An 18994-nucleotide genomic window follows, 5' to 3' on the forward strand; every position below is an offset into this window, starting at 1 on the left:
ATAAAAACATTAAAATGTCTGCCCTGCAAAATAAAAATCTATTATTGTTAAATTGTATGCCTCTTTCATGGTACCGCGGTGCCTTCTGACTTATTTTCTCATACCTTTTTTAATGAAGCTTTTCTTGAGCAAGGCAACAACGTACTGCAGCTTAATTTCACTCGGTGCCCTGACACAAACCCGTGCTTTGTTGTTCATTACTTTAAGAACAGTTTGCGTCCCTAAAAAGCAAATGCATTTGATTTGTGTTGGTGGTTGCAGCATTGCAGAATCGATAGGAACATTTTTTTTCCTGTAATGCACTCAATTCCAAGAAGGCAATCTTAACCTCTAGAAATGTGTGGTTGCGAATACAAAAAGCAAAAGTTATCATTAAAAGATAACACCTAAGAGACACCGATGGGGCGCATGTGCAGGAAGGAGCAACTCGATCTCTCATTCTCTCCGTCTCCCTCACTCAACCTCATTTGCTCTTTCTTTTTCCTCCCCAGAGCACATTTAAGTTCAAGTCAGAGAGTGATATCCACTTAGCAGAGCATCACAAGCAGGTGTTGTATGACGGTAAGTTGGCCAGCTCCATCGCCTTCACCTATAACGCCAAAGCCACCGACGCCCAGCTCTGCCTAGAGTCCTCGCCCAAAGAAAATGCCTCCATCTTTGTCCACTCACCGCACGCGCTTATGCTACAGGTCAGTTGCTTTATCCAAGCAAGATAGATCCTAGATATTGATTCATTCATGTGTGTTGCGCTCATTTTAAAATGTCAATACAAAGTTATGTTGTTTGGTTTGTGTTATCCTCGCAGGATGTGAAAGCCACCGTGACCCACTCCATCCACAGTGCCATCCATTCCATCGGTGGGATCCAGGTGCTCTTCCCGCTCTTCGCTCAGCTGGACTACCATCAGCTGAACGACAGCCAGGTGGAACCCTCTGTATGGTAAGAAGTAGACATGTTGTTACTCTTCCAGACCATTTCACCTCTTGGAAATCTGAGTCGATGCCTTAGAAATTGTACACGTGACATTGTCAGTGACTGAAGCTCAGTTGTGAATGTTTTAAATATGTAAGTATCAATATTATCAACATTGTGTAATTGTGATGCCATAGATCTAATTATGATCCCTATTTTGGTGGTGTTGTGGTTGCAGGCAGCACAATTAGAGTGCTAAAGTGAGACATAGGTGATAGTCTCAAAAGCCAGAAATAGAGTAGGTACATTACCATTAAGTACTTATTTATGCTTTATTTACTTTATTTTTCGTTGTGTATGTTAGTCAATATGTACACCGATACCAATATTTCCACGGTAAACCACTGCCTGCTTATAATACTAGCAGAATTTCAGCTTTCGTTATTATCTGTACTCTCTGGTTCAAGACTCCTCTCATCCCCGCCATCCTGAGCTGGTCAGTCCAGCACTTCCCCACTGTGCCCTGTATGGAGTCTGAGCTCTGCTCTAATCCTGTGTTCGTTCATCGACAGCAGTACGAGAAAGACGCGGCAGTGGCCACACAGCAAGCACGAACCCATGATGCCCAAAGCTCACTGCCTCTGTAGTTTCCTTTCATCTCTGCGTCCCTCTTTTTCCCTCGCTAGCATGTCGAGTGCCTTTCCCCTTCGCACTGTGACACACTCCCCAACACAGTTTGTCCTTTTTGAGCTTTTGAAAAAATGAAGTCTATAATGTCCATGAATCCCCCTGGAATAGTGGTTTAAAAACATGTGTTTTTCCTTCATTCATATTAACGTTGAATTCCAAACAGCACGGACATAACTGTTCTGCCAAATTGGAAGGAAGCTGTGTTTGTGATCATTAGCTAAACCAAGAGTTGACTGTCACGTCTGTACGTTGTTTCCTTTGCTCAATTATAGCCAAGTTGGAGCAGTAGTGGGACCAAGGAGCAACTGCAAACTGATAAGATAAACAGACGCAGTTCAAAGGTCAAATTCGATCGCATGAGTTTGAATGCATGTAGTGTGTTTATGCAGCATCTATTGTCAAGCCTGCACAAGAGTGATTGTGTCCTTTGGATTTTTGCGCTAGAGCGAAGGCCACTAGAGGATGTGAGGGAAAGCCGATTAAGAAGTGTCAGCGAGCAACCCTGTCGCTCAGCCAAAGGCTTCAGCTTTAGAGCCCTCCAACAAAGAAAGACATTGTCTTCATTGGACTGCTTTGCGCCAATAGACCCGTTTAACCCCCACACCCACATACAGTATATACATACACATCCTGTTAAAACTCGCCCCCCAGACCACTCTGTCCCTAGAGAACCCAGTGAGCCCAGGCGTTCTTCTGAACTGAAGAGGGATGAAAGTGGTGCGCTAGACTCCCCAGCTGATTGCTGACATCCTTGGAAAATGACCTTGTTTTTCCCTTCCTGCCACACTGTCTGCTCATACTGCTGTAGTCTATAGAATGAGGTGTGTGTGTGTCTCTGTCTGTCTCTATGAGATGTGTCTGTCGTGTGTGTGTGTGTGTGTGTCGTTCTGTCTCTGTCTGTATGAGATGTGTGTGTGTGTGTGTGTGTGTGTGTGTGTGTGTGTGTCTGTATGAGATATGTGTGTGTATCTTGTGTATGGTGTGTGTGTGCGCTCGTATCTGTATGGTGTGTGTCTGTATGAGGTGTGTGGGTGTGTGGGTTTGTATCTCTGTATTCAATTCAGTTTATTTTGTATAGCCCAATATCACAAATTACAAATTTGCCTCAGAGGGCTTTACAATCTGTACACATACAACATCCCTGTGTGTGTGTGTGTGTGTGTGTGTGTGTGTGTGTGTGTGTGTGTGTGTTAGTATCTCTGTATGAGATGTGTGTGTGTTTGTATCTCTGTATGAGATGTGTGTGCGTGTGTGTTCGTATCTCTGTATGAGATGTGTGTGTGTGTTTGTTCGTATCTCTGTATGAGATGTGTGTGAGTGTGTTTTGTATCTCTGTATGAGATGTGTGTGTATCTCTGTATGAGATGTGTGTGCGTGTGTGTTCGTATCTCTGTATGAGATGTGTGTGTGTGTGTGTTTGTTCGTATCTCTGTATGAGATGTGTGTTTTGTATCTCTGTATGAGGTGTGTGTGTGTGTTTGTATCTCTGTATGAGATGTGTGTGTGTGTGTGTGTGTGGTGTGTGTTCGTATCTCTGTATGAAATGTGTGTGTGTGTGTTTTGTATCTGTATGAGATGTGTGTGTGTGTGTGTGTGTGTTTGTATCTCTGTATGAGATGTGTGTGTGTGTGTTTGTATCTCTGTATGAGATGTGTGTGTGTGTGTGTTTGTATCTCTGTATGAGATGTGTGTGTGTGTGTGTGTGTTTGTATCTCTGTATGAGATCTGTGTGTGTGTGTTCTTGTTTTACAGTCCCACTCTCCTGGCCTTTCTGGTTGAGCTGCTCAAGAGCTCTGTGGCCATGCAGGAGCAGATGCTGGGAGGAAAGGGCTTTTTGGTCATTGGATACCTGCTAGAGAAGGTGTGGTAAAGCCTCCTTTACATATTGCAACTGTTTCCTATCTCTCAGAACATTATACATCTAGGCCAATCGTCTGGGAACAGTCTACTCATCAAAGCATTTTGTATTTTTTTCCACTTTGAACTGTGATTAGAACAATGAATGCATCTAACTTTTCATTTCTGTCTCGAGTGAAATGATAAATGGGGAAATGATACACTGGTGTGCAGAGTTTTGACAAGTTCACTGAAAAGCCCATCTGCTTTTGAAACTCCCCAATCGAGGTCCTCTGGATCTTGTCTGCACTCTCTAAGCCTTGTCAACAGTCTGATCTTCCATTGCCTGCAGCAGAGTCCTGAATGTGTCTTTGAACTAAACCGAGCCGGAGGAAGAACAACACAAGACTGCTTCTCTTCCCCTTTCACTCCCTTGGTTTCTCTCTTTCCACATCAATCTTTATTTACCCATTTTGTGATGCAGATCTAGCAGCTTGAGTGCTGGCTCTACTTTGTCACTCAGCGACTTGCCTGCCTGCCGGCTTCAGCTGCTGTTAACTAACAGCCAGGCAGATTCGGCACCTGAGAGCTGCGTTTTTCTTTTTTTCTCCTTGCTTCCTTCCCGCTGCCAGGTTTCACACTTCCACGTATCGCACCATCTGTTTGTGATCTATTAATGCCACACCTTCCCTTTTCCCCGTGCCTTCATTTCTCCAACTCTCCTATCCACACCAAGTCATCACCTGTGCAGAGAACAGGTGCCACACAGGAGCGGGAAGTGTCTTCGTCAAAGTGAAATACTCTGCAAAGTCAAGCTTCTACAACTTGCCTGAATTTGTTTTTCAAAAAAATGTTAACCTCCGTGCTGGTGAAAGCTGCAGCTGGAGGCATTATGTCTTCAGGATATCTGTCAGGATAGCCTTTTCTTGTGAATACGATATCTTGGGAACAAAGTTTCTTCAAATTTCCCAGAAAAGTTAACTCTAAATTTGATGGTCACTGTGACCTCCCAAAACGGACACAATTATGACAATTTCACACAAATATCTAATGGAATAAAATGATAAAGTGACATGAATATCACCGATGCCAACACGTTAACATGCTGCTACATAACATAAGTAAAATATTAGACTGCACATAAGAAGTGGACGTGGTCATTATGATTTGGTTGTGGAATGCCGTATTGAAGCCTAGAGTTTGGTGACTGTTCCGACGCCTACTTGGATTATGTGCATGTTGGCTTTTTGCAACCAATGAACGTAACTTATTATATTTAGAATGCGGAGGAGTGACGTAGAGATATGGCTCTGTTAGCGGCAGCGACCTGTCAATCACAGAAAGCCCGTCCTAAAGCATACTCCTCTTTGTGGTCTATTTGAAGTAAACCCTCGAGGAGGAATTCAATTATTTCAACAGTTGAATTTTTCACATTACTTAATGTATCGTATGTTCCAATATGTATGTGCCAAAAAATACATGCCGCATTTAAATAGCTTGCAATAGAAACATTTAACAAGACATGAACAATTCTATGGGTACTGCGAAGAGACATTCAATGAACAGTTACCGATGGGTGTTGCTCTCCACAATGCAGTCATTATCCAGAAGGATAAATCCATGCTTACAGCAGAATAGGCTTTGTCAATGTTGTTGTTATTATTATTATTATTATTATTATTATTATTTAACATGCCTTTGTGCTTCTCCCTACAGTCATCACGTGCACACATCTCCAGGGCGGTATTAGAGCAATTCCTCTCTTTTGCAAAGTATCTGGACGGTCTGAATCACGGGGCACCGCTGCTGAAGCAACTGTGTGACCACATCCTGTTCAATGCTGCCATCTGGATCCACACCCCTGCCAAGGTGAGCTCCTGCAGGTAATGCCCATGGGACATGAAGGGACATGTGACTTGCAAATGAGGTGAAGTGGCTGTATATGAGGAGCTTTTAACCACAGAAGGCTCTCCTTTGCGTCATCATTGCTGATGTAAAGACGAGAAAAGAAACACAAGCCTGTTTCACACTGTTGTTGGATTCCACACGGCACCAACAAGTAGAGGTAAAATATGATTGCAGATGGATATTTTTCTGAAATTGTAACTCAATGATCCAAATGCTAAATTATGTTGACTTAGTTAAGTTATTATGAGAATATTATGCAGTTTTACCCCATGATTGTTTGTATTTTGGGCCCAAGAGACATCGACCAAACCATTGCCAAGTGTCTGAAAGGTGGAGTAGAGCGCTTAGATATATAAGACATTACACGGTTGCAGAGTTCAGCACTTGTTTACATTCTGCTGTCCTCTTCCAAGCCAATTATTTTTTTAATGTTCCAGACTCGTCGTCCCCCTCCTCCCCCACACTCCTTTTTAAATAATGACCCATGAAAGAACAGGATGAGGTATATCAAAGGAGCTGAGTTTGTGTGGCAAATACATTTGCCTGAGGAATGCTGCTTATGGGCCAAGCCATGAATAAAAAGGAGGAAATAAATACAAAGTGTCTGGAGGCCTGCCTGCGACAGTCCTCCAAAATAGAGCATAAAGAGAGAGGGAGCAAAAAATGAGAGAAACACTGAGGTAATAAAGTGGGTTAGAATACTTTCAGCTCCATCGGCACATAGAACTACACTGGCTCTTTCCCTTGCCACAAGGTCCCAGTTTCTCTGTCCCTATCCTCAAGCTGCACGGGGTAAAGAAAGCCAGCTGTGTGAATGATGGCAGCATGCAATATGCATATATTACATGGGCCCACTGACCTTGACCTAATAGACAAATAAGATTTTGTAAGTGCATTTTAATTTCCCGTTTCTCGTGGATATTAGATTACCAACAGCCTGGTCTTCCCTTATCTGCAGTGTTTAATTTAAGTAGCCTCAAACCATTTCACATAATTCTCATGCTGTAACCACGCAGCCGCCTTTCATCATGACTCACATTTGACTCGTTAATATCCTATGATTTATGACATGGGGGGGGGGCCTCGGTATTTCTAGCTGGAATGGCTGTGGTGGAATTAAGGATTCTTTTCAGTTTTGTTGCTAATTACAGAGGACATGCTACTCATCGAACAGGGTGGAGCTGTGCGATTATGACTGAGCGATATATGGTCAGTGGCCATCCTACCATACACCTGCAAGGATAAAAGGCTCAGCTGGTGCAATCCACTACAGTAACATGTATTCGTTAGTCTAAAAGGTTTACGGTTCAGGGGTTTAATTACACTGTGCATTTAATAACATGAATACATGTATATGTGTGTTCCCACTCCAGGTACAGCTCTCTCTGTACACCTACCTTTCTGCTGAGTTCATTGGCACGGCAACCATCTACAACACGATTCGTCGCGTGGGCACAGTGCTTCAGCTCATGCATACGCTAAAGTACTACCACTGGGCCATCAACCCTGCAGACGGCAGCGGCATCGCACCAAAGGGTCTTGGTGAGTATATTTATTATTTAGACTTTTTTCTTTCATTCAGCAAGCTAAGTTTATTCGCTGTTGATTTGATTTTGTTTTTTATATAAACTGCATTTAATCCATCTCATCCAAGTTCAGTGTTTTGGAAAGGAAATCGCTGGGAGTAAACTAATCACAATCATTGTGTGCAGTCACAATCCTGATATCAAAGTGTCTTCCTAAAATAGCAGCAGCTCCCCCACATTTAAAATGACTCATCTCCACATGAAGCGCTTGCCTGTCAGCTGTTAGGACCGTGGCCATCACTGGAGATGACAGTGAGGCAGACACACCACATCCATACTGTCATTCCACTAGGATGCTTGGTGTGGGTGTCAGGCCTCTGAAACCTGGGCCAGTAGTATGACTGGCATCATCTCTCTGTGAAACATCCATACTTCACATTGCAGGCTGTGAAAGTGAAAGTGTCCTTGAACTGTCATTTCCTTTTTGCTTTCCATTATTCTTTGCAGTATAGGGGTGGTTTAACAATGGTACGGAGAGCTCAGTTTATGCCGCACCAATGCCTAATGAAATCTGCTACCTGATGTTTAATTTCTATGATTGTGGGATTGCCTCCACAGGGACCTCAACATGCAGCTAACAGTGCTAACAGCTAGAGCAGTGCAATCAACGGCAATAGCGCTAACAGTGTTAACTTGGGCTGGGACGGAGTTATGAGCTTTAACCGCTGTATGAGTGCAGTTAAGAGTGGCGGCAATTAGCCAGCCAGTGGGTCACGCTCACAGGCAATCCCATGTGCTAAACAAGCACACACGGCCGGCTTGTACTTGTCAACCTTTATGTCGTTCTTCTCATACAGTCATTAAGGTTTTTCTTTTCACCAGTCGACATTGTTAGCACCACTAATAACTGTCTTCTATCTCAAGTGAACATTCTATTTATGAACTCTGAGATGAACATTCTCCCCAGTGTTGTCAGTTGGCTGAATGTAGCAGCATTTTGGCCTATTTTTATGCCCCATCAAAGCACTTGGCCTACATTCTTCATCTGCTAGAGCTGGGAGAGATCCTAATTGATTTCCTACTAATAGTAGGGACTTTGAGACTGAGGTTGCTGGGATAATATGGGCACATGCATCTCTAAGTTGGGTCAATCCACGGGATCCTCACTCGTTTTTACAGATTTTAATTTGTTCCTTGTCCCATCCACCTCCACGGTGCAGTGACCCTTATCCCTGACGTGGAAACTGAACAAGACTTGATGAAAGCTCAACCTATCCAGAGCTCATATTCTAGGACGATGAGCTATATTTAGCTAGGACATCAGCGGAACTCCTCGCTTGACTTTATTTCTGTCACGTCCACTACGTTGGACACTCTTGGCATTGCTTTCACAACTGTTTAATAGATTTTGATGTTGAAATCACTTGTTTGGGAAATCTGTTTCTGTGTAGCCTCTAGCATTGTCATATTTATGTTGAGCTTTTTTAGAGGAGCATCACAAGACAGAGTTATATTCCGATTTGTCTGAGAGAGTCCGAGATGTCAACAGGGGTTAATAAAGACTGGATGTGCTATTGGGTTCTTACCGGGATTCTTGCATTTTGTTCATGCTATACAGGAGAAGCACACAGTTATAATGGGTGCAAATGTTGATATAGATGTCTGGGTTTGGGGCTAGGTGAACGCAGGGTTTTTGCTCCCTCCAGGTTTCTGAGAGGAGTTAGAGAATCTCAGTTCTGTTTGAGTGAGGACCATAAGACCAGCAGGTAGTGCTGATTGTTGTTGAAGTCTTTGAAGATTTCCCACAGCGGTGATCCATTTTGAAATATATTCATATTTTCTCTGGCCGTCACGGTCTCCAGAGTGGGGTCTGGTTCCACTTATCTGCGCTTGTTGCCAGGTCAGTTTTTGCTCTCTGTTCTTCTGAACTGAGAAATGACCAAACAAAGAGGGAGAGAGAGTCAAGCAGATAATGAAGTGTTCAATTATAGTCACACAGAGAACACATTTGAAATGGAGCACCTCCAGCGATTCACTCTGTTTCTGGAAGTGCCTCTTCTTTTCTTTTTTCCTTGGGTCTTAATAAAGAGTGCTATCAAATTAAAGCCATGTATCATCCAGTTATACACATAATCACTGCAAGCACTGCAGTAAGATGCCCGTTGCTCAACTTCTTTCAGTCTGACATGTGCCCACAAGCCAACACGTCTCAATCTCGATTACTCTCCCTTTGTCTTCGTCCCTGCTCTGCCTCTGTTTTACTAAATAATAAATAATGAGATGATGTGCAGCAAAGCTGCTGTTCAATTCAAGCTGGTTCTGTCCTGTTCCAATTACAAGAGAAATCACCAGTGACAAACATGTAGGTGCCCCAGATTAATAATTTTATCAAGGCTTGTGGGCGATTTGTTTGTGTGCGCCTTTATTGTGATTAATGAATCCAAATGACTGATCACAGGTTTGGCACATGCTTGCTCTTCTTTCAACACTGACTTGCTTCAAATTTACACATGAGAAATCCACAGCAGGCAATTGAGGAAAAATAAATTCTGTAGATCCATCCATTTTTTACATCCTGTGTTTATAATTTAGGAAAAGATTCACTTTTTTTGCCAGTATCATTATTCGGAGTTTCTTTTCAACAGGTCAATTCAAACAGGTTTGAATTTCTCCATGTATGTATGTATGTATGTATGTATGCATGCATGTATTATAACTCGAGAAGAATCCTGGAAACCAATTATTGAGACTGTGAATAAAAATACTTGCTTTGGAGTATTTCATCAGCCACTGTTTATTTAAAAGGATTGAAAGCATTATGAGTTACATTGAATCGTTTGCACAAGTATGCAGGACGCATTCTATTGTGTATGCATGACTTTATTATCATCAGTTATAAGCCGAAATAAGATTCTTGCATTAATCACATGGAGATAAATAGTTTTTTCAATAAACTATCTCTCCTTCAGGAAGTAAAGCAATATGTGAATGAGAAACAAGAGCTGTGCAGGGCTGCTGAGCATAATTGCTTGTGAATAACTTGGATGCAGTGGTTGCGGTAATAATGTTCTTATCTGCCCTTCCATGTCAGGCGCTGTCCCTGCACTGGGTTTTCCTCTCTCCCTCTATTAATCAGTGTCGGCATGCAGCGGCACTCGTCATCCTCCTGCAACCTCAGGGAGCCTCATCATTGATTACATTGACTGGTTGTTGGAGGAGCAGGATGGTCAGGTGTCTGCTGCCGTTGTATCTGTCATCATACCACCGTCCCCATTTCAAATGAACATGTGTCCAGCCGGGGTGGAGGTTGGAGTTTATCAGGGTTGAGAGGAAGAGACATTGGGCAAGGTGACCAATTTTCCCTGAAAGGCTGTTGCTCTTGTATCTGGTTACTATCCCAGTTACTGCCATTTAATATCCCCGCAATTGTAAAAGATTTTGTCAGTGTGTTTCTATGCCAGGTTTTACAGCCAAAAGGGAGCCTTTGTGCTACAGTGAGAGTGCTGCTATTCTCAAGGGAATTCATGTTTGTATTGTTATAAGTAATAATATATGCCATATCCTGTATTTTCTGATGTGTGTGTGACTCAATAGCTCAGTGTTGTATTGATCTCTCTGTTGCTGCAGGCCATTTGTGTGCTTTTTCAGTGTACGTGCAGAATCTTCTTGGTGAAAAAACAAAGTAACTCGGCATATTGAATAGGATCTGAACGCGTCAAAATGAATCCTTGTGCCAACCAAACCAATGCAGCTCTGTGATATGACAGTTAATCAATGCTGTCTGTCATATTCTGTCATTCTTCTATATTTGCACGACAAACGTGCACCTGCTGACAACGTTCGGCCTGATGTTGAATGAGGTTCATGACAAAGATTGATTGCGACTTTAAGTTGGCAGAAGCATTCTGGGTAGTTTTAATGAGTTGTTGTCCAGTGTGATGGGCAGGTGTGACTATGGTGACCTTGGGCAGGCTGCCTGAGCACTACGTTGTGACCAAGGCTACCTGGGAAAGTGAAAAAACTTTGGATGCAGCATTATTGATGAATAAAGTCCTCAGAATTAACTCTCTTTTATGCTATTTATATAAAATATATTTTACTAATTGTTAGTGTGCAAATTGTTATGTATTTACAAAGTGGAACATTGGCTCCTTGTGCCACACTTTTCGCAGGTTCGTCAAACCTGGGAAAACCTTTGATACGCCCATTCAAGACGAATCCAGGAAGTCGCTACAAAGATGTTGATGGAGCGAAGAAAGATGTCATTCAAGTTGTCACTGTTTTGTCTGCCTTCTTTCTAAAGCTCAAAGGACGAGAACACAACATCAATGAATTAAATACTTCAAGGCTAGGGTACCAATCAAAAAAAAATGCAAAGGAACTTAGGATCAAGTGAAGAAAACCAAAAATAAAGTAAAAAGATAAAACTATAGACTGTGAACAAGACAACTGGAAGATATCTTGTTTGGTTCCAATACTTTCTCAGTTTTATGGCTTCTCTCTCTTTTCAAACTACAGATGGTCCAAGGCCGACCCAGAAAGAAATAATTTCTCTGCGGGCATTCATGCTTCTCTTCCTCAAGCAACTCATCCTGAAGGTATATCCCACCTGTCTTCATGCCTCACAGCCCCCCACATGGCTTGATTTTGAGCTGCACAGAGAAAATATGGAGATTGTCAACCCTCCATGTGTTATCCTGTAAAACGTTCTGCCCGTCTGCTCCTCAATAAATTCAGCGTTTCCTAAAAAAACAATTCAGTTTTTTCTTCTTTTAAGTACTTTATCGAGTACAGATAGCAAATGTGTTCAGTCATTTCTAGAACCTTCTTTTTAACTGTACCCCACAAGAAATACTGTGATGCTTTTTGGATATTGTCAGACATACTCTGCATTTTGTAATGCACTAAAACCCTTCTCCACATATTTACCTTATACATCATTTAATCTTTCATCTGTTTTTTTGTATTTTCAGGACAGAGGTGTGAAGGAAGATGAGCTGCAGAGTATCCTGAACTATTTGCTAACAATGCATGAGGTACATGAGTCTATACCTGCTGCAGGTGAATTCCTTCAGCGTGTTAGTGAGCCACTTTGCCGCACAAAGCTACAAGATCACATTTCAGCTTCAACGTTGCTTATTTTTGACGGCATTTAAGTTAACCAGCCAGATGAACAATTTCAGTCGGTAAGTATTTTTAATTGTGCAATGGCGAGCCACTGCCAATGTACTGTTGTGAGATGCATCAGGGGCCCAGGTGCATTCTACAATTACAGGTGATACAGATGCCAAGCATATACATTATGTATTTGCTGCAGCTGCACTTCCAAGGTCTGCACCAAGAACAAAAAAGTTATTCTCTTTCTTCACCTGCTCCCTTTTCTATTTTTTTGTCTCATTGTCTTTCTCTCCTGGTTTGTCTGCAGGATGAGAATCTGCATGATGTGTTGCAGCTGGTGGTTGCCCTCATGTCTGAGCATCCAGCCTCCATGATCCCTGCTTTTGACCAGAGAAATGGAATACGGTAAGCCCCTTAGGGGAAGGCACAATCTCTTCTCTCTCTCTCTCTCTCTCACAATATGAAGAGGTGATTCCACGAAATATCCCTAAGCACTGAACACTTGTGCTGTTGCCTTGTGCATATGTGATGGATGAATAACTCATAAGTTTTGAGGAAAAAATACAACCTCTGCATGGAAAAGTAGCAATATTGACACATTGATTTTACAATATGACACAGATGATCAAACTAACTGCGTGTGATCCTATCAAACATAAGAGCACACAGTGTAGCACTAGTGAGGAATTCATCGTGGAAGAGCTGCTCCTTTTATTAATTTAACGTTAATGTAAATTCAGTCTCAAGGAAAGTGGTTGTCAGCTAACCAGTAGAGGGCCTTTTCATCAACAGTGCTATATTTTATTCTGTCAAGCCAGTGTGCGGTTGTTCGCTTTCACTGCTTGTGTCTATTCCAGGGTAATCTACAAACTCCTGGCCTCTAAGAGTGAAAGCATTCGAGTACAATCCCTCAAAGTCCTTGGGTACTTCCTCAAGCATTTGGGCCACAAGTAAGTAACCAATTTCAAAAGCTGTGTAGTAGATTGTAATTGCAGTGTTTTTATAATTAATAGTCCAAAGATTAACACATTATCATGTTTTTAAGAATGGATGTCTGAAACATGTTTACGGCTGTCATCAACTCTTGTGTTGTGTAAAAACATGGAGAGGCTAATAGGTTCGAAACTGAGTCACAAGTCAGGATTTACATCCAGAGAGCGGATTCTGCTGTTACTGCCACTCTTTTGAAAAAGTGTACAGTTGGAAAAGCCCAAAAACCTTTGACTGGTTGCCAGATTTGCGTCGAGCCCTGAGACCATTACTTCACATAAGAGAATGGTTGAAGAGGTTTAAGTTAGTGTCTCACAAAGTGAAATAAATAATAAACTACCTACGAGGATGTGTCAGCATGTCTTCTTTTTGCTGCACATTGGAGAGGAGAGAGAGTCTACGGACAGATGGAGAGCCTGTGATTCCAAATGTGGGATGCAGGGATGGATCCAAGTATGTGCTCACAATGGTAGGGCACCAGGTGTTCCTATTGCCTGCTGAATAGAGAAAAGGGCAGGCATTGGCCCGTACCAACAACCCCCACACACACTAGTGAAAAGGCCTATATCCCCAAGGGACATGAGGGCTTCATGAAAGCCTGCCTTTAGCCATCACTTTAATAGCTTTCATACATTTTAAACCATCCTGCTCACTATGAGCTCTATTGAAATTAATAAATAATTAAAGATGTTTCTTCTGTGCTTTGTTTAAGTTTATACTTTCGGTAATTGCATTTGTCGTTTTACTTTCATTAGTTCAGTGACTTAAGATATTGTTAGTTTCGTGCAGGTTATTGAGTCAATTATTTATGTTGGGGGCCATGGTGCACAAAACAACCAGAATAAGCACCAGAGAAAAGCCAGGATACGTGACATAAGCTTGCCACAAACTATCCAACCATCTAATCATCAACCTAAAGATCAAACATAAATATTACATGTCAAGTATATAGTTTTATAACCAAATATGCTTCCTGCTGTGTGATTACCTCATCCCTCTAACAGCAGTGTATTTTCATTAAGTGATACAGAGAGTGACCTTTTCTAAATATTAACTAATGAAAGCATTTAAAACCAGACCCATCCTCCCAATGTACCGCTTTCGTTGAGCAGAATTGTAAGTTCCACCTCGGCTTGCTTTGCTTCATCAGTCTGCCCTTTTCTCTCAAATTTCCATATTTCTGCAGTTGAGAGAAAATGCTACTCTTCTCCTAAGGGGCCATTTTGCCAGCCTCTGCAATAAAGAAAATAAACAAAGAAATTGGAAACTTATTAGGAAAGTCCCAACTGGTCCTGAGGCAGTAGCAGCAGCTTTGAACGTAACATTGTGACAGCAGTCCTTATGCTGTTTGCAGAGGTAGTTTATCGCTGTTGAACCCATTCACCTGTGGTATGCCTCTGTTGTATCGTGGAGCCATTCTTAGTGACAGACCAACTTCGTTATCCTACACACTTCCAACGAAATACCACCAAATTATGACAGCAAGCAGTTTCTGACACTTGTCTCCAAAGCCTGGCTATCTGTGGGTGAGAATAGGGAAGCAAGCTGCTGGCACTCGTGGATCCTTTCAGTGGCTTAGGGAGCTCTAAGTGTGTTTGTTTGTTTGTGTGTGTGTGTGTGTGTGTGTGTGTGTGTGTGTGTGTGTGTGTGTGTGTGCGTGCGTGCGTCCACAGGAGAAAGGTGGAGATCATGCACACACACAGCCTCTTTGCTCTCCTGGGAGAGAGGCTCATGCTGCACACCAACACTGTGACCGTTACGACCTACAACACTCTTTACGAGGTAACAAAAACATTTTCCTCTCAAATGTCCAACACTACTGCACAATCTGTACAGAATGTGTGACTGAATGTCTTCTCACCATTCCCCGCACCAGATTCTGACAGAGCAGGTGTGCACACAGGTAGTTCACAAACCACATCCTGAGCCCGACTCCACTGTCAAGATTCAAAACCCAAGTAAGCCTGTTATGTGTCACGTTGAGTTTTATTCTTTATAAAGTACTCAGTGATCTGTCAAATTGACTATAGCCAGTATATACATATGTCTTTTTTTTTTTGCATGTGATCCCAGTGATTCTCAAGGTGGTAGCCAGCTTGTTGAAGAATTCCACCCCCTGCTCAGAGCTGATGGAAGTTCGGCGGCTCTTCCTTTCAGATATGATCAAACTGTTCAGCAACAGCCGTGAGAACAGACGGTGAGCAGAACTTAAACCACCTTACTCACCCACACCATCAGTTATCCTGCTGATTACTGTATGAAAGATAAAAGAAAAAGATGGCACCCCATTTCCCCTTGTCCCATATTTAAGAGGCTCAAGTAGCTAGATTCATATTGGTGCTAAATCATCCTTAGACATGCACAAGTTATTCAGCAGATGTTTCTAGTTTTTACAGTTGCTCATTGCTGTTTACTTTCTTTTTCATTCCCACCAACCAATCTCTTCTAACACACCCACACGCGCTTATACGACATATTGCAATTAAATTATAAGTCTTTGGAAAACACAGACCTAAATCAACAACATAATTAGCTTAACATTAATAAGCATAAATGGTTTCTTGCAGTTAAACTGTTGAATTGAAAAAAGAAAAAAACACTAAATTGGTTTTCACTTGTCCCCCCCACCGCATCTACCCTTTAAAAAAAATCTGTCATTTTGTTTTGCTGCTGCCAGTTAAACAAACAAATGAAAATATGAATGGCCAAAAATGATCAAAACAATCTGTTTATAATGTGAATAACAAAATGCCAAATAGCACTGGAAAGATATTGAGGAGAAGCAGAAAGAATAATTGCCCTAAATACTTTTTAAGTTTGACGTAAGTAGAATGTTGTTGGAAATTATAAATTTTTCCACCAACATCAAATATAAATGTTAAACTTGTTAAAAATAAGAGGATCATAGTTTACTTGGATTACTGAAATGTGTATTACCTGGCTTCCATAAGTCATATTTTATTTGTTGATTGTGCGATAATGTGCGTATTGCAGGTGTCTGCTTCAGTGCTCAGTATGGCAGGACTGGATGTTTTCTCTTGCCTACATCAACCCTAAAAACTCTGACGAGCAGAAGATCACTGAGATGGTGTATAACATCTTTCGTATTCTGCTCTACCATGCCATCAAGTATGAGTGGGGAGGATGGCGTGTGTGGGTGGACACACTCTCTATAGCTCACTCTAAGGTGAGTACTGTACTGTACAACCAAATGGAAACACTGACCTCTGCTGTTGATGGAGACATTTGATCTATTTTGTCTCATCTTAACTGTTCAGCTTCTTCTAAAATGATCCTCACAGTTGTTTCAATCATACATATCTGTCTGACACTGTCTATAATGTTGCACTTTTTGTAGGTGACATATGAGGCACATAAAGAGTACCTGGCAAAGCTGTATGAAGAGTACCAGCGCCAGGAGGAGGAGAATATTAAGAAAGGAAAGAAAGGTTTGGTCAGCACCATCTCTGGTCTATCTGCTCAGTCCTCTGGTATCAATGGCACAAGTGAGATCGGAGAAATGGACGATAACTCCCAGACACCTGGGAGTAAAAAGGACTTTGAGAGTGCAGACTTGTGCAACCTGCTGGCTGAAGGAAAGGGGCCTGAAGAAGCTCACGGAGGAACGGAGGATACGGTAGATGGGGTCAGGGTCGAAGTTCATGACCTTCTGGTGGACATCAAGGCTGAAAAGGTGGAGGCTACTGAGGTTAAGCTAGATGATTTGGACTTGTCCTCTGAAACTCTGGGAGTATCTGAGAATGGAGCACTGGTGGAGGTGGATTCTCTGTTGAATAATGTGTGTTGTGCTGCCGTGGAGAAGCTCAACAGTAATGTCAACAGTGTGTTGTTGCCAAAGTGCAGCATGGATGACCAAAATGCACCCGCTCTTATTACTCTAGATGACTACAAGGACAGCATCCCTAACAGCAACAATTTCCTGTTTGGCCAGGTGGCAGGCAGCATGGAAGACAAGCCACTGCCTGATCCCGGTACAGCTCAGCCTCTAGTGCTGCCCAGCCCAAAGCCTCCAGTCCACACCAGCACCAGTGATGAACTGGGCCTTCTTGCTCACATGACAGGCAGCTCTGAGCTTGGCTTCTTACCCAGTATTCTGGAGCAGGATGAGTTTGAACTACAGGGAGCCTTGGAGGGCATCCACCTTGTAGCTGGTAGCAAAGCTGAGGCCTCCTCCACAAGGCCAGGGTTTACCGAGGGTACATCTGCAGCGGCATCCGAAGGGCACCTCTCATCTGTTAAGACCAGCAGTGCAGCAGATGCAACAAGCAACATGTCTGACACCGAGAGATCAGATGATGGCAAAGACAAGGAGATGAACAAGATTCAGACGACAGCCACCACACAGGTTTGTCCGAAGTTAATTGAATTCTCCAGTAATATCCCATGAAAAAAATAGTAGAGGTTCGCTGACTTCACCAGGTTGAAAATAACATGAACAACTTTGTCAGATGGACATGTAACAGCAGAAGATCATGAATACTGAAACAGAGCAGCGCCACAGTCAATGAGTGGTGACCAGAGTAGGGAGACCATTTACCATTGTCAGAATGTGTCGGCCTTTTGTGAACTGTTTTGTATTAGCAGACCCAAAGGGACCCGTTCTTTTCCCAGCTAGGTTGTAATAGGGAAAGAATGGCCTGGTGCACATCAGGCAACATCCCTCAGACTCGGGGAAAGTGGGCTGCTAGTAGTCGGATGAGCCAACAGGAGGGCAGAAATAGACAAAGCATTATTCTGCAACCATCGCCTGGGATTTGTTCCTTGTTCCCCTTCTCACGTATGAGCTGTGCTCTTTCTCAGAGGTCAGGCTCTTTTGCCAAGACTGGGTCACTGATGGTGTGCCAGTGGGAGTCAGGGTTTATTTTAAAACCTTACTCTGGTGTTGCATAATTGCTCATGTTCCATTCATCACCCCTGCTTTTTTTGCAGCCCCCTTGCTGACTCATTCAACTTCATTTTAGAGGTTGCATTAAGCTTGTTTTATTTGTCCTCACCGGCAGGCAGGAAGAGGTTATTTGAGGACTCTCTTCATTCTGGAAATACATTATTCAAAGTGAATAGTATGAGGTGCACTATGGGTGCACTATCGATTTTTGACAGATGCGAAGCCAAATGTATTTGTTTACTGTTTTTTACTGATTTATTGGTCTCCCATCAGAGCCTGAATGGCCACCTACTTACTCAAATGGAGAAGGACATACACGTGGACTTGGGCTTCAGGGGGACACCCATGACAGAGGAACAAAGGCGTCAGTTCAGCCCAGGCCCACGGACCACCATGTTCCGCATCCCAGAGTTCAAATGGTCAGCCATGCACCAGAGACTGCTCACTGACCTGCTGTTTGCACTGGAGAGCGACGTCCATGTCTGGAGGAGGTGTGTGAAGGGGTTTTATGTCCACTTGAGGGAGACAGAGGGAGTGTGAGCATGGCGCTTGTGGTGATACCAGATCAGAACTAACATGTCATTTTGATGCTGTTTTCAGACAAATATTTAAACTGGCCTTTTCTAAACATCCTATACAAGTTTTAGTTTACTGCAGAGTAAAATAGCCATGTGATTTTATATTATGTGAAAAATGCTTTTAATAATAATAATAATAATAATAATAATAATAATAATAATAATAATAATAAATGTCTCTCCATCCTCTGCAGCCACTCCACCAAATCTGTGATGGACTTTGTTAATAGTAATGAGAACATCATTTTTGTCCACAACACCATCCACCTGATCTCACAAATGGTAGACAACATTATTGTTGCCTGTGGAGGGATCCTGCCCCTTCTCTCAGCTGCTACCTCTCCCAATGTAAGTGTGCCTCACTGTCTTCACTGTGGGTGGATACTGACATCTACTGGTAGTTTATTATAACTTTTTGGTATATGGTTGTCGGTGGTGTGCTACAGGACAGTATGTACCTGTCAGAAATAACAATGATTTGTGTGGGTTTTTTTGCTCATTAATTGTAGCAGTTTGTATTTCACTTCCCT

General features: G+C 42.4%; 1 protein-coding gene across 1 annotated transcript in view; it reads left to right on the plus strand.

The window, feature by feature from the left end:
• Nucleotides 1-18994, plus strand: part of nbeab (neurobeachin b) — a 181965-nt gene that overhangs the window by 63430 nt on the left and 99541 nt on the right. Inside the window, exons 9-24 of the mRNA XM_034548212.1 lie at nt 492-689; nt 806-939; nt 3355-3463; nt 5155-5307; nt 6720-6888; nt 11391-11470; nt 11846-11908; nt 12298-12395; nt 12848-12940; nt 14654-14762; nt 14857-14938; nt 15054-15177; nt 15975-16167; nt 16339-17346; nt 18160-18377; nt 18659-18812. Of these exons, the coding sequence (XP_034404103.1) occupies nt 492-689; nt 806-939; nt 3355-3463; nt 5155-5307; nt 6720-6888; nt 11391-11470; nt 11846-11908; nt 12298-12395; nt 12848-12940; nt 14654-14762; nt 14857-14938; nt 15054-15177; nt 15975-16167; nt 16339-17346; nt 18160-18377; nt 18659-18812 (2985 nt within the window). The remainder of the gene's footprint in view (nt 1-491; nt 690-805; nt 940-3354; nt 3464-5154; nt 5308-6719; nt 6889-11390; nt 11471-11845; nt 11909-12297; nt 12396-12847; nt 12941-14653; nt 14763-14856; nt 14939-15053; nt 15178-15974; nt 16168-16338; nt 17347-18159; nt 18378-18658; nt 18813-18994) is intronic.

The sequence above is a fragment of the Cyclopterus lumpus genome, chromosome 13, assembly GCF_009769545.1.
Source record: "Cyclopterus lumpus isolate fCycLum1 chromosome 13, fCycLum1.pri, whole genome shotgun sequence".
In the NCBI taxonomy this organism is placed as follows: Eukaryota; Metazoa; Chordata; class Actinopteri; order Perciformes; family Cyclopteridae; genus Cyclopterus; species Cyclopterus lumpus.